Here is a 27,070-nt window from a genome sequence, read left to right as displayed (position 1 = left end):
CACAATACTTGAGACAATGCAAATTGCTGTGAAAATCGAGTAAAGAGACGAACTGGCTCACATTTTCTCAGTTTTGCGTCGCAAAGAAATTGCGTCACTGAAATGCATTCGAAACCTGCAGACATGCGCAATACACTGACCTTCCTTGTGCGGGTTCGTCCTGTAGGTAGACGAGGACCTTGAGTGTGTTGAGGAGTTTATCACTTTATTTTCTAATTTTGATTATTCTAACATACACCGAACCATGCCGGGTTCGGTGGAGGTTCCCACTTTTAACGACTTGAATGTTGAGGAGGTTAGCACGAATCATAGTATTGAATATTGGTTGGCAATGCTAGCTTGCTAGTTAGCTAAATCAGCTGCAATTGCAGCTAGCATAGCACTAGCAGGCTGGGAACCGGTAGTTATAACGTTTTCTAAATAGGCTACTACTGTACTGGCTTTCTAACAGGTTTAGTAGCTAGGTTTCGTGTGCTAGCTTTTGTGGTGATTGGAAAGTATTCTATACTCATAGCTAGATTGCGATAAGATCTGGGTAGAAGGTTTGCTAGCGTTTGGGATATACAAACACAGCTGTCTAACATACCCAGGGTTTCTGGCTATACCCTACAGTGCAAGATAAGCTAACAAGCTAGCGTGTTGTGGAATTATTTTGCAATAGGTAACTAGATTAGGCTGTTAATGTTTGATATTGAAGTAGGCAAGACGTGTCTAAATATGGTATGTGTGTTTGTGTTAAATAGTGTCATATTCTTCCCTTGCTCATGTGTAGATCAGTGTGTCGTCTGCGGTGCTGAAGGGAGCTGCCCACCACTATGGCTCTCAGTGTGACAAGGCCAACAAGGAGTTCATGCTCTGTCGCTGGGAGGAGAAGGACCCAAGAAAGTGTCTGAATGAAGGGAGGAAAGTCAACGAGTGTGCTCTTAACTTCTTCAGGTAGGCAATCATAGTGTTGAGTGACTTCACACCCAAGTGACAAAGGTAGGTCTGTTTTAACTTGAGCAACTTCAAGACTGTTTTAGTGTCGTTAAAGAATCAGTGATAGTTGTGATGCGATTTTAAGCCTCCGTGTGTTTAAAAAACAAAAGATGTGAACCCCAGTGTCAGGCTGTATGTTTATGAAGGAAACTGCTGATCCACATTCAGCTCTCTTATCTCTACAATAGCGTGCTAATCTTTGAGGTCTGCTGTTTTGATTTATAGTTTTTTGAACCGCTTTGTTTTCATCCAATGAAACTCTCAACCAGGGTGTTTTGACATTGCCTTTACAGCGGTGAATAAGTTAATGTGTATGTTATGTTTGGGTTAAACTTAGCACATGTTTACCTTTCCACTTCTGTTCTGCAACTGACCAACAAGAGTCAAGAGAGGGCTATAGGATAACTATAGGCTGCTGTTTCTCTGTCATAGTTGGGATATAGATGGAAGTGGTCTGCCTGGGTTGTCTCACTGTGGGGCATGGTGTCTGTGTTTACATAAGGCTGCTGTGCACTAATAACACTACCGGACGAGCGCGCGTGCGTGCACACACCTCTGCAGTGACTGGTAGCTGTCACTGAATGGGGCAGGGCTTGACATGCAGGCTCTCTCTGTGTCAGGTCCACAAATAGCACCACTTCCAAAGCAGGAACCAATAAACAGTTCTGGTCCCAGATGTAAACATAGGGTTTCTGAGAATGGTAATGCATGTAATTATTGTAATGGTGCCAGATTTGACACATTTATAATTACACCTGGTTGTTTAGGCTTTGGAGGTCCTACACCCACTTCAAAGTTGTAGCTTACTAGCATTGAAAATATAAATAATCCTAGGGGTAGCTAGATAGTAGTACATGCATCTGGAACGTCTTTTAACAAAATCTGGTTCCATTATTATAATATTATGAACCCACTTGTTAATTCCTCAATAAGAAAGTCAACGCATGTGCTTGGAAAGGGATACATTTAGAACTCACTCTAGTTGCCTGGGTAAGATGGGAGTTGCCGGAGTGTGATTTGGGATATTCGTCAGTGGCCTATTCTCCTGATAGGAGCAAAAGGCTTAAAGAGCAACTGAACTCGCGGATTGCCACGTGTGTTTTTCTGTTGCTCATGAGAAAAACGAGATTTCAGTCTTGGAGCAGAGTTTTCCGTTAGCCGGTTATAGCCCGCTTTTGGCTGCATTTTTTTTTAAATAGAAAAGCTGGTAAATAAAATGAGCACTGGCCAGTTGTCTGAGAGAAGAAGAAAAATCTCATTGTGAAATAATTATTTTATAGCCTATTCATTTATGTAAATACCAGTCAATAGAAAATTCATTTGACTTGTCATGCTTATCGGTTTATAGGTTAATTTGCATAATTTAGTGGAATTAAATGTGCATGTCTGTGCAGTATATATTTGTTATGTATCTTGTTTATCATACAGATACAGAGCCTAGTTTCAGCAGAGACTCTGTCAGACAGCACAAGATGTGCTGCTACAGCATCTAAAACAGCAAATACATAGGTAACGGAAGGCAGGCTTTTCCAGCGTGTCGCACACCACTTTTCAATGAGCTGGAGGCAGTATGCATTTTGAAAACATATACTTAATTGTTTAAAACCTAAATGTTTTACTACTTATTATGTGGCATGTCTTGCCTTGCTTCAAAGTAGCCTAACCAAAATCAGCCATATACAGTGGGTATAGAAAGTCACCTCCCCCTTTCAAAATGTTCACCTTTTGTTGCCATACAGCCTGAAATTAAAACACATAAAATATACGTTTTCTGGCTTTATTTACACACAGTAACCCACAATATCCAAGTCGTCTCTCTCCCCCTCCCCCTCCCCTGATTGCAAACCTGCTGAGGTATAACCAACCACCTTCCAGATCACAGATCAAGCAAATTGGCTTCCATCTGTGATCAATTGTAGTGATTGATTAGTTCAGAATAAAAGCAGTTGTTCTTAGAGGACTCCACTGCTTAGTAGTGCAATTCAAAGCAAAGAATCCACTATGGGCGGAAAGGTACTTTCAAAAGATCTATGAGATAAAGTTGTGGAAAGGCTTTGTCTATCTCTCAGAGCACAGTTTAGACCATTATTAAGAAGTGGAATGCTTATGGCACCACCCAGACCCTGCATAGATCACGCCGTCCCTCCAAACTGGATGACCGGGCAAGGAGGAGACTGATCAGAGAGACTACCAAGAAGCCAATGGTGACTTTGAAGGAGCTTCAGGCCTTTATGGCAAAGACTGGTCAATGTGTGCATGTGACCACAATATCACAAGCACTCCACAAATCTGGCCTCTATGGGAGGGTGGCAAGAAAAAAAACACTCCTCAAAAAAAGCCACATCAAGTCTCATTTGAGCGTTGCCAAAAAGCACATTTGTAGATTCTGAGGCCAAGTGGCAAAAGGTGCTGTGGTCAGATGAGACCAAAATTGAACTTTTTGGCCTGAATGCAAAACGATATGTCTGGCGAAAACCCAATACATCTTTCCACCCAAAGAACACCATGCCTACAGTAAAGCACGGTGCTGGCAGCATCCTGTTGTGGGGGTGTTTCTCTGCAGCAGGGACTGGAGCACTTATCAGGATAGAAGGGAAAATGGACAGTGCAAAATACTTACAGATTATTGAGGAGAACCTGCATCCCTCTGCCAGGAAGTTGAAAATGGGAAGATGGTTCACGTTTCAACATGACAATGACCCAAAGCACACCGCCAAAGCAACCGTACAGTGGCTGAAGGACAAGAAGGTGAATGTCCTTGAGTGGCCTAGTCAGAGCCCCGACCTAAATCCCATCCAGAATCTGTGGAATGACTTGAAGAGTGCAGTCCATGAGCGGTCACCATGCAGCACTCCTCCAGCATCTTTTCATTTTTTCTGCGTCTCACAAATATTCTTCTTTGTGATCCGAACACCTCAAAACTTAGATTCGGCTGTCCATAACACTTTTTTCCAATCTTCCTCTGTCCAATGTCTGTGTTATTTTGCCCATCTTAATCTTTTATTTTTATTGGCCATCGGAAATATGTCTTTTTCTTTGCAACTCTGCCTAGAAGGCCAGCATTCCGGAGTCGCCTCTTCACTATTGACGTTGAGGCTGGTGTTTTGCGGGTACTATTTAATGAAGCTGCCCCCCCCCCCCTTAAAAGATTTAGATGCACTATTGTAAAGTGGTTGTTCCACTGGATATCATAAGGTGAATCCACCAATTTGTAAGTCGCTCTGGATAAGAGCGTCTGCTAAATGACTTAAATGTAATGTAAATGAGATCTTCAGTTTCTTGGCAATTTCTCGCATGGAAAAGCTATCATTTCTCAGAACAAGAACAGACTGGTGAGTTTCAGAAGAAAGTTATTTGTTTCTGGCCATTTGAGCCAGTAATCGAACCCACAAATGCTGATGCTCCAGATACTCAACTAGTCTAAAGAAGGCCAGTTGTATTGCTTCTTTAATCAAAACATCAGTTTTCAGCTGTGCTAACATAATTGCAAAAGGGTTTTCTAATGATCAGTTAGCCTTTTTAAAAGGATAAACTTGGATTAGCTAACACAACGTGCCATTGGAACACAGGAGTGATGGTTGGTGATAATTGGTCTCTACGCCCATGTAAATATTCCATAAAAAACCTGCCTTTTTCCAGCTACAATAGTCATTTACAACATTAACAATGTCTACACTGTTTTTCTTATCAATTTGATGTTATTTTAATGGATTATTATTAGTATATATTTTTTTCAAAAACAAGGACATTTCTAAGTGACCCCAAACCATTGAACGGTAGGTAGTGTATAATATTCAACAATTGTTCCATAGTCCGATTTGGAATAGGCTATTTTTTTCTCGACAAGCTGACCATCCTCGACTTGCATGTTCTGTTAATATTAATTACCATAATCTGAATGTGATTTGTCATTCTGAGCACCGTGGATGGATGCCCTAATCAGGTTATACATCCAATGCATATGGGTCCGGTAGATTTCTCAAATGTCCGGTAAATTAAAATGCTGCCAGTCAGAGGTCTGGCGCCACATTTTCCTAATGAAAACCCTGTCTTAGAGGTGTGTTTCCTGACCGATTCCACGTTTGGTTAATGATGTTTGTCCTCCATGAGACACTGTAGACACAGAAGCCCATTTCACTTCCTCTAAGTCCCCAAAATGAAGATGACTCAGTATTTCTCAAGATGCAGTATTTCTCAAGTAAAAAAATTTGGAACATGTCTTAACCTCAAATGTAATGGCAAAATGTTGCTTTTTTATAGACATACCCAAAAGTAACTGCTATTCATGTGTAATTACATGAATCTGACATGCCAAAACTTGGTATATTTTCAGAATACACAAGATCAAGCACACACAAATAACTTTTATTTATTTTGAAAGTAATCTTTCATTGACAAGCTATTAGTGAATTATTCATGCCCAAAGCTGGAAACACATCAGATGGCTTCCACAACATGTGAACAATATCAGAAGAAAATGGGATGATAGACCTAACAACTATAAATGGGCAGATGTTTTAGTAAGTGGTGTCAGGTGTGGTCACGGGACGTTTCCAAGTGTCCCTAAACCTCTCCAAACAGTCTGCACTGTTTTTGCACACTGGATGTGCCTAAAAGTTATTTTTCACTATAAAAAAAATACATTTTCTACAACAACCTCTCTCAAACGTGGTGGTGTCGGTGGACATGCAGGGGATATCCTGAACGTTTAGCCTCGGCATATCCAATGTGTTGGTCCCACATACAAATGAACTGTTTACAATATAAAAGCAACAGATAGATACATCTACGTCTTATCAAACACAAACTTGGTTACTCACGTCCTTCACTAAAGGTGCAAAAATAGAAATAAACTATTTACAAATGGCATTCGTGTTCGTTTTACATCCCAGGTGTAGATGATTAGACCGTAGCTTGTGCATGTCATGATAGTCTTTGAAGCAGTCCCTCTCTGCCAGGAAACAAAAAGCGAACTGACATTTCGGACAGGAGGTCTGGCATTTCACCCCCCGCCCGTGTTTTGTGCAATGCTTGCAGTTCTTCCTTTTGACATGTGTGTTGGATAGTGGCGCTCACCTTGAGTGGGGGGGGGGGTCTTGTGATGGTTGTGTTGGGCCCTGATTCAGCCATTTCCAATACCAGCTGCTCTCGAAAGGCCAACTGGGAGAGAGGGGTTTGACCTTTAGCTTTGGCCATCTGCTTGTGGAGAATGAAAACATTTACTGAAGCAATGTCTACAAAGTGGTTAAAAAGTCTTATTTTGAAATGTATTTATTTAACCTTTTTATTTAACCAGGTAGGCCAGTTGAGAACAAGTTCTCATTTACAACTGCGACCTGGCCAAGATAAGGCAAAGCAGTGCGACACAAACAACACAGAGTTACACATGGAATAAACAAACGTACAGTCAATAATACAATAGAAAAAGTCTATATACATTGTGTGCAAATGGCGTGAGGAGGTAAGGCAATAAATAGGCCATAGTAGTGAAGTAATTACAATTTAGAAAATTAACACTGGAATGATAGATGTGCAGATGATGATGTGCAAGTAGAAATACAGGTGTGCAAAAAAGTTAATAAAAATAATATGGGGATGAGGTAGGTAGATGGGCTGTGTACAGCTGCAGCGATCGGTAAGCTGCTCAGATAGCTGATGCTTCAAGTTAGTGAGGGAGATATAAGTCTCCAACTTCAGTGATTTTTGCAATTCGTTCCAGTCATTGGCAGCAGAGAACTGGAAGGAAAGGTGGCCAAAGGAGGTGTTGGCTTTGGGGATGACCAGTGAGATATACCTGCTGGAGCGCGTGCTATGTGTGGGTGTTGTTATGGTGACCAGTCAGCTGAGATTTACATTTACATTTAAGTCATTTAGCAGACGCTCTTATCCAGAGCGACTTACAAATTGGTGCATTCACCTTATAATATCCAGGAGATAAGGCGGCTGTACCTAGCAAAGACTTGAAGATGACCTGGAGCCAGTGGGTCTGGTGACGAATCTGTAGCGAGGGCCAGCCGACGAGAGCATACAGGTCGCAGTGGTGGATGGTGTATGGGGCTTTGGTGACAAAATGGATGGCCCTGTGATAGACTGCATCCAGTTTGCTGAGTAGAGTGTTGGAGGCTATTTTGTAAATGACATCGCCGAAGTCGAGGATCGGTAGGATAGTCAGTTTTATGAGGGTATGTTTGGCAGCGTGAGTGAAGGAGGCTTTGTTGCGAAATAGGAAGCTGATTCTAGATTTCATTTTGGATTGGAGATGTTTAATATGAGTCTGGAAGGAGAGTTTAGTCTAGCCCGACACCTAGGTATTTGTAGTTGTCCACATATTCTAAGTCAGACCTGTCCAGAGTAGTGATGCTAGTCGGGCGGGCGGGTGCGGGCAGCGATCGGTTGAAAAGCATGCATTTAGTTTTACTAGCATTTTAAGAGCAGTTGGAGGCCACGGAAGGAGTGTTGTATGGCATTGAAGCTCATCTGGAGGTTTGTTAATTAACAGTGTCCAATGAAGGGCCAGATGTATACAGAATGGTGTCGTCTGCGTAGAGGTGGATCAGGGAATCACCCGCAGCAAGAGCGACATTGTTGATATATACAGAGAAAAGAGTCGGTCCCAGAATTGAACCCTGTGGTACCCCCATAGAGACTGCCAGAGGTCCGGACAACAGGCCCTCCGATTTGACACACTGAACTCTATCTGAGAAGTAGTTGGTCAACCAGGCGAGGCAGTCATTTGAGAAACCAAGGCTGTTGAGTCTGCCGATAAGAATACCACTTCCTGGTCTTGTGGAAGACCTGGTGGTAGCTTATCAGTGGATCAGATAGGACGACACCCCCCCATGCTGGCATTGTAGTCCTTCACAGGAATGGGGACATTCTTCCCTTTTCACCCTCCTTGAGACATAGTTGTTATTGAATGCCTTGTACTGTGTACTTGCCTAGTGTCCTTCCATTTCACAAAAAGCAGCTTGTTAGTCCTGATCCAACGTATGGTCTCCCTGTCCGCTGTCTTTGTCATGTCGTTTACCTTGGTCTTGGGGAAACCGATTCTGTTAGGACGAATGGTGCCACAAGCCCCTATTTTTCTTTTTCAAGAGGTCTATGAAAAGTGGATGTAGAACCATCAGACGGGGTGATTGACGTAGCAGTCGGGGGTGAAGACCTTGACCGGCGGGGGCGCTTGCTGGGGTGTGGTGGCTCTCAAACGTCATCAAAATCCTCTGCATCCTCCACTCTGGTGAATAAAATAAAGGGATTCATTGTTGTAAGACACACAGAATTACAGTTGACTAAATGTACAAAACGACATTACTGTAAAGTAAAAACACCAAGCCTAAACTTTATTTGTAAAGTGACTCACATAGGTGTGAAGAACACACAATGCAAACAGTAACACTTTGGAGACAAAGGCAGAGGTGAGAACTTAGAAAGTGAAATTTGTCGGCTGAGTCGAAATCGCTCCCCTGATCCGAGTCCGGATATTCAAAGCTTCTATGTCGGAATACTTATTCATAGCTGCCTTCTTTTTAGCTTCCTGTTCGATTATCTTAGTTTTTACCCCCATGTAGCTATAGCTCAAACACAGACCAAATCAAAGCTTACATTGTAAGATGTTTGGTGAAAACGTTGTGTAAAATAAACATTTTGACTCTCAGGGCTGGTGATCAATAACGGTAGGTCACAGCCAGACAGGTAATCTTATCCTTGGAGTCCCGGCTTTCGGTGTGTATCAATGTATTCCGTGTTTTATTTTTATGCTACACAACGCTAACCGGAATGTAGGTAGCAGCCATCTTGAAATGAGGTCATCGGCTCAGCCTACCCTTAAACATTCGCATGCCCATATATGGTAGGAAGTCACACCAAAGATTAAGGCACATATCAATAGCCAAGATACTCAGAGCTGCTGGGCAAGTCTGTCTCACTGGCTACGCTATTCGATAAAGCGCAATCAGCACAGCTGTTCACCCCATGTTAGTGGGCAAATGGACATCGTCAAATCAAAACCTAATCTTAATTTACTTGTTGCGACACCGAGGTTCCAAACTCTGTTTTATACAAGACTGACTTTATGACAAATTATCCTATTTACAGTGCCTTCAGAAAGTATTCAGACCCCCTTGACTTTTTTCCACATTTTGTTACTTTACAGCCTTATTCTAAAATCAATTACATACAATACAATTCTCAGCATTCTACACACATGACCCCATAAGACAAAGTGAAAACAGGTTTTTAGAAATGCTAATATATCAAATTCAACAGAAATGTCTTATTTACATAAGTATTCAAACCCTTTACTATGAGACTCGAAATTGAGCTCAGGTGCATCCTATTGCCATTGATCATCCTTGATGTTTCTACAACTTGATTGGAGTCCACCTGTGGTAAATTCAATTGATTGGACATGATTTGGAAAGGCACACACCTGTCTATATAAGGTCCCACAGTTGACAGTGCATGTCAGAGCAGAAACCAAGCCATGAGGTCGAAGGAATTGTCCATAAAGCTCAGAGACAGGATTATGTCGAGGCACAGATCTGGGGAAGGGTACCAAAACATTTCTGCAGCCTTGATGGTCCCCAAGAACACAGTGGCCTCCATCATTCTTAAATGGAAGAAGTTTGGAGCCACCAAGACTACGTAGACTTTGCCACCCGGTCAAACTGCGCAATTAGAGGAGAAGGGCCTTGGTCAGGGAGGTCACCAAGAACCCGATGGTCACTCTGACAGAGCTCCAGAGTTCCTCTGTGGAGATGGGGTAACCTTCCAGAAGGACAACCATCTCTGCAGCACTCCACCAATCAGGCCTTTATGGCAGTGGCCAGACAGAAGCCACTCCTCAGTAAAAGGCACATGACAGCCCACTTGGAGTTTGCTTAAAGGCACCTAAAGGACTCTCAGACCAAGTGAAACAAGATTCTCTGGTCTGATGAAACCAAGTTTGAACTCTTTGGCCTGAATGCCATACGTCACGTCTGGAGGAAACCTGCCACCATCCCTACTGTGAAGCCTGGTGTTTGCAACATCATGCTGTGGGGATGCTTTTCAGCGGCAGCGACTGGGAGACCAGTCAGGATCGAGGGAACGATTAAGAAGACTCAAGGTTGTAATTGCCGCTAAAGGTGTTTCAACAAAGTACTGAGTAAAGGGACTGAATACTTATGTACATTTTTATATTTCCCTCTTTTTGTTTTTAATAAATTAGCAAAAATGTCTAAACTGTTTTTGCTTTGTCATTATCGGGTATTGTGTGTAGATTGATGAGGGGGGGAAAAAACTATTTTAATACATTTTAGAATAAGGCTGTAACGTAACAAAAAATGTGGGGAAAGTCGAGGGGTCTGAACTAGGGATGCACCGATATGACATTTGTGGCCGACACCGATATCCAATATTTTCCTTCCCAAAAACAAAAACCCTGATACCGATATTTAACATTTTAGCAGCCTTTTAAGCATTCTAGTACAGTTAAATAGTTGAAACAGTGTCACATGTTCATTTAAGTTAGGAACAGATTGTTCAATAACTTGTAAATTACAAAAATTACACATCCGTGAATGTATTTTATCGCACAACAGATATTCATGACACAAATATTTTAGCTGCCCCGCATTACAAAGGTGGTTAAGTTGTTGGTGGCTCTTCTTACTAGCCAACCTTGACCATATCGAGAAACTTAAATGCTTTGACAGGAATATTGGTTTAAACTAAAATGCAGTTAATCATTTTAGCTTTAACTGCTTTAAAAAATTACTGTCTCTAGGCTGTCAAACTGCTATAAATGACACAACAAACTTTTCGAATGTGCTCAACTGACTTGATTAATAAAATGAGAGCAAATTTACAAAACTATCTTTCATTTAGGGGAAAAAAACTGCTTTAAATTAAAATCTTGACCTATACCAGCCATGAATGAACAACAGAAAAGCCATTAGGCTTAGTAAACATTTTTCCAGTGACTCTAGATGGCTGGGTTACAATATGACTGCCCATTTACAATTTTAACATTTGGGTGAGGTTTTTCTTCACAAAGAGGACCTGCTCGGCTTTGTCACGAGAGTCTGTTTCTTTTTTCGTCTACAGTGTGTGAAGCTGCACTGAAAAGGCGCTCACTGTCCACCCTAGTACAGGGAGCACCAAGATACTTGCGCGCAGCTTTTGCTAGTATGGGGAAACGGTGCTTGTTACTTCTCTAGTGTCCAAGTGCATCTTCATTCCTGGGAATAGTAGGTTCTGTCAGGTATCCTAGTATCTGCAAATAATGTGGTGGTGGGGGGGGAGGATTTAGTACATTTAATATAACATATTATTTTTGCATTCCAAAGGATCATTAGGCATAGATCAACATTGGCAAATATTGGCCGATGTAGTAACTGAAAATACAACGCCTCACTCACTCTCTCTCACACACACACACACTGACCAAAAAGTTACTTTGTTGGCATTTACGTATGTCCCCATTACCAGTAAAACATAATCAAAACCTATTTCTTCCACTTACTTGCTGTGCTGTTTTGTTCTTTTGTTCAGTCGTTTCATTCTCAACCAGGATTTCATCATACATGTCAAGCAGTGACGTTTCATCCCTGTCTGTCCGTGGCCTCTTCTGTCGTGGGTCCTCTTCCTCGGTGCGCACTGTCACTGTGTCGGTTTCCATCTTGTCCAACTGTGTCTGTTAACATTTCACGTAAACCCTGTTTCTTGTCTGTAGCGGTCCTTGTACCTAGCATCGAGCATGGTGGCGACACAGTAAAGAGGCTCAGAGAGAATGCCACCGCATCGCCTGTTCACAGTGTCTAGTAGAGTACTTTTGCAAGTTTTAACCCCATGGTCTGTGTCGGAAGTTTTGTTGAGCAGGTGTTTCAATGCCATGACAGAGGGTATCATGTCTGCTGCAGACGCAGTTGAAGAGCTTTTTCTCGAGTCAGTTGTTCAAATGGAGCTAAGAGTGTGTTCATGTTTTCAATGAGAGTCCACTGGTTTGTACTGATTGTTGCAGGTAACTCAGTCAGCAGCGTACACGCAAAGCACTCGTTTTTGTTCCAGCAGGCTCTTGATCATGTAAAAAGTACTGTTCCATCTGGTGGAAACGTCTTGCCTTTTTGTTTTCACTCCAAGCTGCTCCTGTATTGCTTTCAGGTGACTGTATGCTTCTGTGAGTGTTTAAAATGACCCGTTATCTTCCTACCTGTTGCCACTGTCAGATATGCTGTGTTGGGCCAAAACACCTTCGTTCACAGCTAGTTGCAGCGTGTGTGCCATGCATGGCAAACTGGCGACTCCGCATTCTTCCAAAGCCTTTGTCATGTTACGTGCATTATCACGTAGCACAGCGTGTACTTTGTTCTTGGGGATTTTCCAAGTTTCAAACATTTTCTCAAATGCCATTGAAATGGCAGCAACGGTATGAGAACCAACACATTCTTGAGCATGCAAAATGGCTTTCCTCAATACGAAATCCTAGTCGACCCACTGTGCTGTCAGACTCGGCATGCTCATGGAGCTGACATCGCTGGTCCAAATGTCAGTCGTAAAGCTAATAGCAGCGACGCCCATAGCAAGTAGCTCGTCGATGTGCGATTCAACAAGACTGTGTAACTCCGGTAGGGCAATCTGAAAAATAGCGCCTACTTGGTAGTGTGTACCGGGGCTCGAAAACCAACCTCATCCACAACAGAGAACGGTTGATTTTCAAGGACAATGAATTCCATTACCTTGGCATTAAGGGATTTCGCCTTTGAGTTGTCTCGCTGAAATGTACTTACTCTTTCAAATGACTGCTTGACTTGAACTTGTTTAGTTGTTGGAAGTGTGCACTTTGTTTTTTTTTCTCCTTTTGTTCCAAGTAGTCGCTGAACGTCTGGGGGTGATGCACTTTCAAATGAGTAATTCGGTTTGTGGTGTTGAAAGATTTCACTCTCTCCCCTCCTCGGGACATAATAGCAGCACAAACGTTGTGTATGGCCTTTTTGTTATCTCCCTTTGAAACTTCAAAATAGATCCACACCGCAGACATTGTGGGCTAGGTTAGGAATACTGTGTTGCACGTTTAGCGCTGTATTTTTCATGGTGTCATGACGTCACCTACCTACGTTATATAGGTATGCACTTCAGCTTTAACATCGGCGTTAAACTAGACATCGGGCCGATGTTGGCATTTTTGGCGAATATTGGCCGATTCTGATATTCTCACCGACTATATCGTGCGTCCCTAGTCTGAACACTTTTCAAAGGCACTGTACAATGTAGTCAAATGACACTAGAACAACCGTTAATGACTCACCTATGCCACATAGGCCGTTTACAAAGAGATCCGTTCCTTTTTAATGGGAGTCACTCTTTAAGTAATTAAGTCAACAGCTGCCTGGGCAAGTGATTGTCTGAATTGTCACCTTAAAAAAAGTTGTCCTTAACAAATGCTTGCTTCAATTTTTCCTCCAGGCAGATAAAAGGAAGCTGTGCTGAGTCCTTCACAGAGTATTGGACCTGCCTGGACTACTCCAACCTGGCAGAGCTCCGTCAGTGCCGCAAGCAGCAGCAGGCCTTTGACAGCTGTGTGCTGGACAAGCTTGGCTGGGAGAGACCCAACCTGGGAGAACTGTCCAAGGTGAGTCCCCCGGAGGCATATTGCTTTCAGCTTTATTGCCTCGCAGTATAGTTCTGGGCATTTATAAGTTACTTGACAGTAACATCCGGTATGCCGTTAATGTAACTTGTGACGTCAAGCCCCAAGTTCATTAGCAATCATTTAACCCCTGTGCGGACATCCAGCGAAAAATCATATCGCCATTAGCATAACAACATTTTATTTTTAAAAAAATTCCATTTTTTTTCTCAAATTATATCGTTTTATAGATACACCTCTCCTGAATCGAACCACGTTGTCCGATTTCAAAAAGGCTTTACAGCAAAAGCAAAACATTAGATTACGTTAGAGGAGTATATCGTAAAAGTAGCCACATAGCCATTTTCCGACCAACCACATGCATCACAAATAACCAAAAAACAGCTAAATGCAGCACTAACCTTTGACAATCTTCATCAGATGACCCTCCTAGGACATCATGTTACACAATACATGCATTCTTTTGTTCGTTAAATTTCATATTTATATATAAAAACAGCATTTTACATCGGTGCGTAACGTTGACTAACTATTTTCCCTCAAATGCATCCGATGAAACAGAGCCACAATTTACTAAATTACTATTCGAAAACATTTTTAAAATGTAATATTGTCATTCTAAGATTTATAGATGAATATCTCTTGAAAGCACCTGTAATGCCAGATTTAAAAGTAACTTTACTGGGTAATCATACTTTGCGATGAAAGGGGATGCGATACTCTGAAAAATAGGCTAACGTTACAGGTCAGCGCCATCTTGGAACAATCGCATATCTAGTCTTACCTTTGGTTGTCTTCATCAGAAAGCACTTCCAGGAATCCCAGGTCCACAACAAATGTATTTTAGTTCGAAAAAATTACTCCTTTATGTTCCAAGAGCTTGTTCTTGTTAGCGCGTCTGAAGGCTGATCCAAATGCTCCGTCGGCCGCGGGACAGCCATTTCGAGAAAATGCATTTTTTTCCCATTTAGGTTCGTTCAAACATGTCAAACGTTGTATAACATAAATCTTCAGGGCGTTTTTCAACAAGAGAGCCAATAAGATTCGAGGGGGATGATTGCATTGTGTTTCAAAACGTTTCGAAAGGGGATGGTAACCAGGGGCGCCGGCGTCATAATGGTGATGGCCCTCTCCGTGTGACCACGTTCCACAGCGTCTCATTCATTCAGTTTTAACAGTAGGAGACTCAAACCACTTTGTAAAGACTGGGGACATCTAGTGGAAGCAATAGGAAGTGCTCAATGAACCATAGCTCACGGTGTGATTAATAGGCAACGTGATGAAGTTGAGTTCGCAATTCAGAATTCCACTTCCTGTTTCGATCTGTCTCGGGGTTTTGACTGCCATATGAGTTCTGTTATACTGACAGACACCATTCACACAGCTTTAGAAACTTTAGGGTGTTTTCTATCCACAAGTATTAATTATATGCATATCCTAGCTTTTGAGTTTGAGTAGTAGGCCGTTTAAAATGGGCACGAATTTTTTTCAAAATGCCCCATCCTAGGCGACCGTCAAGAGGTTAATAATAACCCGACAAGATCTGGGATTAAAAAGTTGGCTTGCGTTTGCAAGCTATTTAGCAAACGTTAGCTTTTCATTTCTGTGCAACAGTCTCTGTTTTGGACGTACAAGCAGCTGTCTCTAATAGAGGTCGACCGATTAATCGGAATGGCCGATTAATTAGGGCCGATTTTAAGTTTTCATAACAATCGGTATTTTTGGCCACCGATTTGCCGATGTTTTTTCAAATTTATTTTTCCTATTTTTTTTTACATTTAAAAAAAAATATAATATCTTTTTTACACCTTTATTTAACTAGGCAAGTCAGATTAAGAACACATTCTTATTTACAATGACGGCCTAGAAACGGGGGTTAACTGCCTTGTTCAGGGGGGATTCGTTTTTGCAACCTTCGGTTACTAGTCCAACGCTCTAACCACCTGGCTTACATTACACTCCACAAAGATTAACAGGCCAACTACCTGTTATGTGAGGGCAGCAAGAAGCAAAGGTAAGTTGCTAGCTAGCATTAGACTTATAAAAAACTATCAATCTTAACATAATCACTAGTTAACTACACATGGTTGATGATATTACTAGTTTATCTAACGTGTCCTGCGTTGCATATAATCGATGCGGTGCCTGTTAATTTTCATTGCATCACAGCCTACTTCGACAAACGGATGTTGATTTAACAAGCGCATTTGCGAAAAAAGTACTGTCTTTGCACCAATGTACCTAACCATAAACATCAATGCCTAACAGGAATATTTAGACTTAGCCACCCGTTAGATAAAATACGGAACGGTTCCGTATGTCACTGAAAGAAAAATACTTTTGTTTTCGAGATGATAGTTTCCGGATTCGACCATATTAATGACCTAAGGCTCGTATTTCTGTGTGTTTATTATATTATAATTAAGTCTATGATTTGATAGAGCAGTCTGACTGAGCAGTGGTAGGCAGCAGCAGGCTCGTAAGCATTCATTCAAACAGCCCTTTGCTGTGCTTCAAGCATTGCGCTGTTTATGACTTCAACCTGGGTGGGTATAATTTGTGGAACGTTCCAACAGGAATCTATTCCAAAAACTTCGCAAATAACAAGGTTTCCAAAAAACAACGCATACAAAGTTGTATAGCGGCAGAATAAGATACCGGGTAGGGAGTGGTCTATTTCATTGCGTTTTTCACTCATCACGTTTATTCCGAAAAATGTCTGTCCTCACATGTCTGTTTGCCTATGGACAAACATTAAGAATAAGCTACGTGGTGAGTTGATGCCTATTCGGCAGCTAGTTAGTTAGGTTTGTATGCGTTGCTACTTTGTATGCATTGTTGGTTGGCAACCTTTTACTTTACGTTTTTTGGAACAGATTCCTGTTGGAACGTTCCACAAATTATACCCACCCCTTCAAGCCTATCAACTCCCAAGATTAGGCTGGTGTAACCGATGTGAAATGGCTAGCTATTTAGCCGGGTGCACGCTAATAGCGTTTCAAACGTCACTCGCTCTGAGACTTGGAGTAGTTGTTTCCCTTCCTCTGCATGGGTAATGCTGCTTCGAGGGTGGCTGTTGTCGATGTGTTCCTGGTTTGAGCCCAGGTAGGAGCGAGGAGAGGGACGGAAGCTATACTGTTACACTGGCAATACTAAAGTGCTTATAAGAACATCCAATAGTCAAAGGTATATGAAATACAAATCGTATAGAGAGAAGTAGTCCTATAATTCCTATAATAACTACAACCTAAAACTTCTTACCTGGGAATATTGAAGACTCATGTTAAAAGGAACCACTAGCTTTCATATGTTCCCATGTTCTGAGCAAGGCACTTAAACATTAGCTTTCTTACATGGCACATATTGCACTTTTACTTTCTTCTCCAACACTATTATTTAAACCAAATTGAACATGTTTCATTATTTATTTGAGGCTAAATTGATTTTATTGATGTATTATATTAAGTTAAAATAAGTGTTCATTCAGTATTGTTGTTATTATAATAATAATCGGCCGATTAATCGGCAGCGGGGGGGGGGGGTTTGGTCCTCCAATAATCGGTATCGGTATTGGCATTGAAAAATCATAATCGGCCGACCTCTAGTCTCTAACATCCACTGTTAGCTATACCCTACAGTGCAAGGTAAGCTAGCTAGCGGGTTGTTGTGGATTTCTTGTTTTGGAATGTGACAAACTCTCATAGGGTGACACCAAGCCCCAAGTTCACTAGCAATCATTTAACAATAACCTTTGTAATGAAAAGATTTCTGATATATTATGCCCCTGACGTGCAACAGTTAATCCTCTTTGAAGTATTTTTAGCTTTTGAATGACCAGCTGTATACTTGCCTTTCAGTCCTCCAGCAGTGTTAAAGGGATACTACGAGAGTTTGACATTTAGATATATATATATTTTTTTTTACTTACCCAGAGTCAGCCAGACTTAAAAAGCTACACATAGTAATCAATATTTTATAAATTCGTTAATTTGACTGATAATAGAAATCGCAACCTATCTGTGAGCGCACGGGCAGCGCCATTGAGACGGCTACATTGTTGTGATCTCTATACATCGCTATGCGACAACGGACATAATGAGGAAGTGGGTAGAATCTAGTATCAGTCAAATTTACACATTTATTAACTATTGAATGACCAAACACCCAGCTTTGGAGTAGATTTAATTCAATTTTATTGAGATCTCCATTAGCTGACGCCAATGGCAGCACCTAGGCTAGTTCTGGGCATTCGGAATGCTGTGTTGCACGTTTAGCACTGTATTTCTTTTGTGGCGTCATTACATTATCCTGGGGTATTTGGAAATAGCCACGGGATGTTTTTTTTATTACTGTCAGCGTTTTTTTTATTGTAATATTTGTAGCTACTTTTTAAGTAAATATATGCAGTCAACATGTGCAATACGTTAGGAGATAAAGAAGATCACGTACTTCATTTCACCTGTCACCAAATGTTTCATTATGAACCTTACCGGTAGTCCCCAGTCATGTGATGTTTGTTTACAAGCACACAACAATGAGAGTCCGGAGCCTTTTGAGTCACTCACTGTTGTACAGCACATACCAGGTGATCTAGTTACAGTATGGAATTCACAGCCAATTTTTTGCCAGCTAAGGTATCTTATAACTATTAAGTTAACTGTCTAAAATGTGATAAATGCTCTGCTGTTGTGCATTTGGTGTGCTAATTTAGTAGCTAGTTAGCTATCTAGCTAAGCGGTTAGCTTCTTCCAAAATCAAACTTTGTCCGACACATAATGAAAATACATTACTAGGGTGTTAGGGATCAAAGTGAAACTGTGGTTGTGGTGTTATACTTTTTATTCCATGTTATAGAGAAGCTTCTCAGGAACACAGAACATTTATTTCATGAGGATAGGCCTTACCATTGCTGAGGTCTTATTTTCAAGTGATCGGAGAAGGTCAGAGAGGTCGTGGACTGGTCAATGTTAATCTCTACTCAAAAATGGCACCAAATCACCTGTCTCAATTCTTTCAACACGTTTTGTCCAGTATCTCAAGATAGGGTTGTCATATTGTTATGACATTTTCAGGGCTGGTGTAGAACAGAGTTGATTCGAATAAAAGTAAAAATGTATGAAATTAAAAAGCTATACTATGCAAATGTGGGCCTTTTAATATACACGTGAGGCAGTACAGAATACACAATTACAGTAATTTAAGACCAATAATTTAGGGTAGGGTCGTCATATTATTAACAAATCCTTATGCTTTGTGCAAAACTGAAAGTTTGTTACAATTTATGAAGTTAGAATTCTACTTTTTACTACTTTATGCAAATGAGTTAGTGAATTGCAACGTTCCATTCACTTCATTAGGAGATTGATAATTTCTTCGAATTATTTACAATAATATATATGTGAGATATATCTCACATTTTAACTAGTCAATAATGAGCAGGTGACTTAGTAACACAATTATGGTTGCACATTTTGGGGAATATTCAGAGGTGGAAACTTTCCGTGGGAATTAATGGGAATATATGGGAATTAACGGGATATATGGGGATTAACGGAAATATATGCACATTTTATATTAATACAATTTAAATGTAGATGTTTATATTTATCATATGGAGACAGAAACATAAACATTTTACCTTATCATAAGTAGACATAATTGCAAATGATTAAATCCTTCCAATAGAAAAAAACCCAAACAATTTAGTTAAGAATTGAACTTTAATTAAATGAGTTGACTCTTCACATGGGATGATTTCACTGAACATCAAAAGAAAAGGAATATTGAATGATCCCCAATGATCCATCGCATCTCCCAAAAACGTTTTCAAAATGATATTCTAGAAACTAAAGCTTTGGTTGTCTTCCTCTCAGGTGTCCATGTCTTCTCCCTGGACCTCCTCAATGTCCACCTCTTGAACATCAGACTCTGAGGCCTCATCTTCACTGTCACTTTCCAACCTTGTTGAGGATGGCTCGTTGTCAGACTCAAAAAGCCTCATATTTTCCAGGATGGCCACCAATTTCTCAACCCTTGTATTGGTCAGCCTGTTGCATGCTTTGGTGTGTGTGTTCCCAAACAAGGACCAGTTGCGCTCTGAGGCGGCTGATGTTGGTGGGATTTGGAGGATGATTGAGGCAACAGGGGAAAGAGCCCCAGATCCACAAAGTCCCTTCCACCAGGAGGCTGATGAGATATGTTGGCACGACTGCCATATTACATCTCCATCCCAAAGCCCTTGCATGGAAGTGTACTTCGCCAGACTGCCAAGAACCTTGCCCTCATCCAGGCCAAGGTGGCGAGAAACGTTAGTGATGACACCATAGGCCTTGTTTATCTCTGCACTAGACAGGATGCTCTTGCCAGCATGCTTGGGCTCTAACATTTACACTGCAGCGTGTATGGGCTTCAGGCAGAAGTCTTCACGCTTTTTGATATTTTTCAGAACTGCAGTTTCCTCTGCTTGGAGCAACAGTGAAGTGGGCAGGGCAGTATGGATTTCTTCTCTTACGTCTGCAAGCAGAGTCTGAACATCAGACAGGATGGCATTGTCTCCCTCAATCCGTACAATAGCTACTGCTAAAGGTTTCAGGAGTTTCAGGCTGCTTACCACTCTTTCCCAAAATACATCATCCAGGAGGATCCTCTTGATGGGGCTGTCCATATTGGCAGACTGTGATATGGCCATTTCTTGGAGAGACTCCAAGAAAGAGACTCCAGCTGCTGGGCAGCTTCAATGTGGTGCTCTTATTCTTCTCACTTTGCTTGATGAGGTAGATTGCTGCCATAACTTGATGACCCTTCACATACCTAACCATTTCCTTGGCTCTTTTGTAGAGTGTATCCATTGTTTTCAGTGCCATAATGTCCTTGAGGAGCAGATTCAATGCATGAGGAGCACAGCCAATGGGTGTAATGTGAGGGTAGGACTCCTCCACTTTAGACCAAGCAGCCTTCATGTTCGCAGCATTGTCTGTCACCAGTGCAAATACCTTCTGTGGTCCAAGGTCATTGACTGCCTTCAGCTCATCTGCAATGGGTGTGTCTGTTGTCCCTTGTGTCTGTGCTCTTGTAGAATACTGGTTGAGTCTGCTTTCTCTATAATTTGCTTGACCTTCACTTGAACTCTGTTGAACACTGCATCCAGCAAATTAGTAGATAAAGTATGCTGGGCAAAGAACATTCAGAAATCTCTTCCAATACACATTGCCTGTGAGCATCAGAGGTGAACCAGTTGAATACACAGCTCAAGCAAGACATTCATCTGCATTTCTCTGACTACGTTCCTCCATTGAGTAAAAAAAAAAAATCTAATTCCAGGAGGACCATGAGCTGTTGCTGTCGATAACGTGTCTGATTCATCATTTCCACCTCAAATAGACTTTTGTCAGAGGTTGCTTGTTGTGAGCGCTGAGGGAACTTTATGCACTTAGCCAGATAATTCTGCATCTTTGTTGTTTTTCACATATGATTTGGCACAGTATTTGCAAATGTACACAGCTTTTCCTTCTACATTAGCTGCAGTGATATGTTTCCATACATCAGATAGTGCCCGTGGCATTTTCCTGTAAAGATTAGGGTAAAAAATAAGTAAAAACAAATACAATTCCATGTACAGATAAATAGTTAAGCAGTTAGATTAAACAACTCCTTTTAAAATGAAACATGTATGGAAACAGGTGAATTAACACTCCTCAGTTAGCAAGCTAAAACCCATAGCAAAAACAAACTAGCAGAAAACCCACAGCAAAAACTAACTAGCAGAAATTAACAAGTTAGAATGATTTAAACACACTTTGCTGTAGGCCACTATTTACTAGTTAACCTCTCTGGGCTAGGCAGGACGAATTCGTCCCACCTACGTAACAGCCAGTTGAAGCCTGTGGCGCGATTTTCAAAACCTTTGAAATGCTATTACTTCAATTTCTCAAACATATGACTATTTTACAGCTATTTAAAGACAAGACTCTCGTTAATCTAACCACACTGTCCGATTTCAAAAAGGCTTTACAACGAAAGCAAAACATTAGATTATGTCAGCAGAGTACCAAGCCAGAAATAATCAGACACCCATTTTTCAAGCTAGCATATAATGTCACAAAAACCCAGAAGACAGCTAAATGCAGCACTAACCTTTGATGATCTTCATCAGATGACAACCCTAGGACATTATGTTATACAATACATGCATGTTTTGTTCAATCAAGTTCATATTTATATCAAAAACCAGCTTTTTACATTAGCATGTGACGTTCAGAACTAGCATACCCCCCGCAAACTTCCGGGGAATTCGCTAACATTTTACTAAATTACTCACGATAAACGTTCACAAAAAGCATAACAATTATTTTAAGAATTATAGATACAGACCTCCTCTATGCACTCGATATGTCCGTTTTTTACAATAGCTTTTTGGTGAAAGCACATTTTGCAATATTCTAAGTACATAGCCCAGGCATCACAGGGCTAGCTATTTAGACACCCGGCAAGTTTAGCACTCACCATAATCATATTTACTATTATAAAAGTTTGATTACCTTTTGTTGTCTTCGTCAGAATGCACTCCCAGGACTGCTACTTCAATAACAAATGTTGGTTTGGTCCAAAATAATCCATCGTTATATCCGAATAGCGGCGTTTTGTTCGTGCGTCCCAGACACTATCTGAAATGGTAAATCAGGGTCGCGCGCATGGCGCAATTCGTGACAAAAAAAATCTAAATATTCCATTACCGTACTTCGAAGCATGTCAACCGCTGTTTAAAATCCATTTTTATGCCATTTTTCTCGTAAAAAAGCGATAATATTCCGACCGGGAATGTCCATTTAGCTAAACAGAGGAAAGTAAACAAAGCTTTCGGTCGACGCGTGCACGAGCCTGAGTCTCACAGTACTGTAACCAGCCACTACCCAAACGCGCTACTTTTTTTCAGCCAGAGCCTGCAAAGCCACGATTCAGCTTTTTACCGCCTTCTGAGACCCTATGGCAGCCGTAGGAAGTGTCACGGGACAGCTAAGATCCTCACTCTTCAATAAACAGAGACAAGAAGAACGACACCTTGTCAGACAGGCCACTTCCTGAATGAAACCTTCTCACATTTTTGCCTGCCAAATGAGTTCTGTTATACTCACAGACACCATTCAAACAGTTTTAGAAACTTTAGGGTGTTTTCTATCCATATGTAATACGTATATGCATATTCTAGTTACTGGGTAGGAGTGGTAACCAGATTAAATCGGGTACGTTTTTTATCCGGCGGTGTAAATACTGCCCCCTAGCCCTAACAGGTTAACAAAAAATCATGTATGTATAAATGATGTCTCCGTAATCTAGCATGGGTAGGATGGTCATCTAAATCAGGGTTAGTTTGACAGCTGGTGTGAAAGAGGAGCGATTACGATAGAGGAAACCAAGTCTAGATTTAACTTTAGCCTGCAGCTTTGATATGTGCTGAGAGAAGGACAGTGTACCGTCAAGCCATACTCCCAAGTACTTGCTCTAAACCCTCAGAGGTAGTAATCACACCTGTGGGGAGAGGACAGTTCTTCTTACCAGAGAAAGCTTGTTGGACACTAAGAAGCTTTGTTGTAGAGCATTTAACACAAAATCTGGGGAGGGTAAGTATAATCTGCATATAAATGGATGAGAGATCATCCTACTGCCTGAACTATGTTGATGTAATTTGAGAAGAGTGTGGGGCCTAGGATCGAGCCTTGGGGTACTCCCTTGGTGACAGGCAGTGGCTGAGATAACCGATTTTCTGGCATTATACACTGTACTCTTTGAGAGAAGTAGTTAGCAAACCAGGCCAGAGACACCAATACTCCTTTGCCGGCCCACAAGAATGGAATGATCTACCGTGTCAAAGGCTTTGGCCAAGTCAATAAAAATAGCAGTACATTGCTTAAAATCAAGGGCAATGCTGACATCATTGAGGACCTTTAAGATTGCAGTGACACATCCATAACCTGAGCGGAAACCAGATTGCATATCCGAGAGAATACTATAGACATCAATAAAGCCAGTCAGTTGATTATTGACAAGTTTTTCCAACACTTTTCATAAACAGGGCAAAATAGAAATAGGCCTATAACAGTTAGGATCAGCTTGATCTCCCCCTTTTAAATAAAGGACTAACTGTGGCTGCCTTCCAAGTAATGGGAACCTCCCCAGAAAGGAGAGATGGGTTAAAAAGTTTGAGATAGGCTTGGCAATGATGGGGGCAGCAACCTTAAAGAAGAAAGGGTCTAAACCATCTGACCCAGATGTTTTTGGGGGGTCAAGTTTCAGGAGCTCCTTTAGCACCTCGGACTCAGTGACTGCCTGTAGGGAGAAACTTTGTAGCGGGGCAGGGGAAAAAGAGGGAGAAGCATCGGCAATAGTTGCATTAGAAGGGGTGGGAGATGAGGAAATGTTGGACGGGCAAGGAGGCATGGCTGAGTCAAAATAGGAATCCTGACTTAATGAAGTGGTGATTAAAGAGCTCAGCCATGTGCTTCTTGTCAGTAACAACCACATCAACATTAAGGGACATGAGCAGCTGTGAGGAAGAGGGTTTATTCTCCAGGTCTTTAGCCATTTTCCAGAACTTCTTGGGGTTAGACCCAGAGAGAGAGAACTGCTCCTTAAAGTAACTTACTTTGGCCCTCCGGATAGCCTGAGTGCACTTATTTCTCATTTGCCTGAACGAGAGCCAGTCAGCCTGAGTATGCGTGTGCTGAGCCTTTCGCCAAATGCAATTCTTGAGGTGGAGTAACTCTGCAAGATCACGGTCGAACCAGGGGCTGAACCTGTTTTTAATTCTCATTTTCTTTATGGGGGTGTGTTTGTTAACAATACCACTGAAAATATAAAAAAAGAAGGTCCAAGCGTCTTCGACAGAGGGGATCAAGCTGATTCTGTACCATTTTACAGAGGCCAGTTCATGAAGGAAGGCTTGCTCATTAAAGTTTTCTAGCAAGAGTCTATGACCAATCGGGACAGGTCGTTTCACTGAGCAAAACAATTGGCCCAGCGTTGTCCATGTTTGGTCGAGGTAGGCCGTCATTGTAAATAAGAATTTGTTCTTAAATGACTTGCCTAGTTAAATACAAATACAAAACAGGTGCATGCTTGTCAACAATTGGCATAAGTAATTTTACAAATAATTCCAGTGCTGCATGTCACAGATCCAACACTATTGGGATGCACTGTAGTTGTTTGAGTGATGATCTGAGTCATATTACAGGCATTAGTCACAGTTAGAAGCTTCCTCTTGAGAGGACAGCTAGTTGCTAACCAGTCAATGTTCAGGTCACCCAGAAAATAAACCTCTCTGTTAACATCACACACTATGATGCATTTCACACACATTATCTAGATACTGACTGTTAGCAGTTGGTGACCTTATAGCAACACCCTAAAATCATAGGCTTTAGATGAAGCAGGTGAACCTGTAACCACAATACTTCAATAACACTTTAAAATATATATATATATATATATATATATATATATATATATATATATATATATATATATATATATATATATATATATATATATATATATATATATATACCTACTCAAGGGTTCTTCTTTATTTTTACCATTTTCGTTATTGTAGAATAATAGTGAAGACATCAAAACTAAGAAATAACACATATGGAATCATGTAGTAACCAAAAAAGTGGTAAACAAATCAAAATATCTATTTTAGATTCTTCAAAGTAGCCACCCTTTGCCTTGACAGCTTTGCACACTCTTCGCATTCTGTCAACCAGCTTCACCTGGAATAAACTGTTGAAAAACAAATGATAGTCCCTCTAACCGCAAACCAGATGGGATGGTGTATCGCTGCAGTATGCTGTGGTAGCCATGCTGGTTAAGTGTGCTTTGAATTCTAAATAAATCACTGACCGTGTCACCAGTAAAGCACCATCACACCTCCTCCTCCATGCTTCAAGGTGGGAACCACACATGCGGAGATCATCCGTTCACCTACTCTCACAAAGACACGGCAGTTGGGACCAAAAGGACAGATTTCCACCAGTGTAATGTGGAAATAATGTCCATTGCTCGTGTTTCTTGGCCCAAGCAAGTCTCTTCTTATTATTGGTGTCCTTTAGTAGTGGTTTCTTTGCAGCAATTTGACCATGAAGGCCTGATTCACGCAGTCTCTTCTGAGCAGTTGATGTGTCTGTTACTTGAACTTGAACTCCCAAGTGTTATTTGGGCTACAATTTCTGAGGTTGTTAACTCTAATGAACTTATCCTCTGCAGCAGAGGTAACTCTGGGTCTTCCATTCCTGTGGCGGTCCTCATGAGAGCCAGTTTCATCATAGCGCTTGATGGTTTTTGTGACTGCACTTGAAGAAACTTTCAAAGTTCTTGAAAATGTCCAGACTTGACTGACCTTCATGTCTTGAAGTAATGATGGACTGTCGTTTCTCTTTGCTTTTTTAAGCTGTTCTTTCCATAATATGGACTTGGTCTTTTACCAAATAGGACTATCTTCTGTTTACCACCTCAACCATGTCACAACAACTGAGTGGCTCAAATGGAAAAGAACAAAAGCAAGAGGGGGGGGGGGGGGGGAAAGTAGCTATGTTTATTTCCCTGCTTTTGAAAGGAGCTGGCTACTGTACCTGGAGACTTCCAGAAATTGTACTAAGCTAACAATATGCTAACTTCAATCATCTCCAAACTGCATGCAGAGATACAATTGGTATCCATGAGTACGTCTGACTCTCTGGGTAAGTAGAAAAATGACCTAAATCTCAATCCCGCAATATCCCTTTAAGGTTAGGGTAAACGGTACTATCTCACATTTGAAAACAGCTTGAAGCTTGTTGACACATATTTTAATTCAGCCTATGTACTTGGTTTATGCTTTCTCTTTCAAGCGCAAAAAATTTACTCTACATACTCATAGTATACAAACCGGCCTTTTTTCTCCCTCATCTTGTATTTTCTGAAGTTTAAACCCTTATGTGTTTCTTCTCAGGTGACAAAGGTGGACACCTCTCGGCCCCTTCCTGAGAATGCTTACCACTCGAGACCCCGGCCGGAGCCCAACCCTGTCATCGAGGGCCAACTGCAGCCAGCCAAGCACGGCAGTCGACTCTTCTTCTGGAGCTGGTAAAGGAGGTAGTCAGTACTCCCGGGTTGAGTTCCCCTAGGTACAGATCTAAGATCAGCTTCCCCTCCCCTAATCCTAACCTTAACCATTAGTGGGGAGAACGCTAAACTGACCCCAGATCAGCATCTAGGAGCAACTTCACCCAACACCAAGAGGCAGTCCTTCAGAGCCTCATCTTGCCTGCTGTCTCCAGACTTCTTCAGACTTCTTCAGACAGGAAGGGACTTCTTTGTGCACCAGCCATCGTACAGCTCTCCAATCCCTATGTTGTAGAAATGTTAAGGATTGAACAAAAAGCAACCTATGTGTTTATTGTTGTGAAATAAAAAAATATTTAATTTAAA

At 41.3% G+C, this 27,070-nt stretch overlaps 1 protein-coding gene across 1 annotated transcript; it reads left to right on the top strand.

Annotated features, from left to right (window-relative positions):
* Positions 1-110: 110 nt before the first annotated feature.
* Positions 111-27,070, top strand: ndufa8 (NADH:ubiquinone oxidoreductase subunit A8). The gene is made up of 4 exons (XM_014125913.3): positions 111-295; positions 773-936; positions 13,423-13,588; positions 26,592-27,070. Exons 1-4 carry the CDS (start codon positions 245-247, stop codon positions 26,727-26,729), a joined length of 519 nt encoding a protein of 172 aa, XP_013981388.1. The 5' UTR covers positions 111-244; the 3' UTR covers positions 26,730-27,070.

This window comes from Salmo salar, chromosome 01, assembly GCF_965601325.2.
Source record: "Salmo salar chromosome 01, fSalSal1, whole genome shotgun sequence".
NCBI lineage: Eukaryota > Metazoa > Chordata > Actinopteri > Salmoniformes > Salmonidae > Salmo > Salmo salar.
The sequence above is the reverse complement of the archived record's forward strand: the minus strand, read 5'-3'. Positions and strand labels throughout refer to the sequence as shown.

Coding starts and splice junctions, on each gene's coding strand:
- ndufa8 (XM_014125913.3), top strand. CDS start 245: ATGCCGGGTTCGGTGGAGGTTCCCACTTTTAACGACTTGAATGTTGAG. Junction 296..772: donor ACGACTTGAATGTTGAGGAG/GTTAGCACGAAT, acceptor GCTCATGTGTAG/ATCAGTGTGTCGTCTGCGGT. Junction 13,589..26,591: donor ACCTGGGAGAACTGTCCAAG/GTGAGTCCCCCG, acceptor GTTTCTTCTCAG/GTGACAAAGGTGGACACCTC.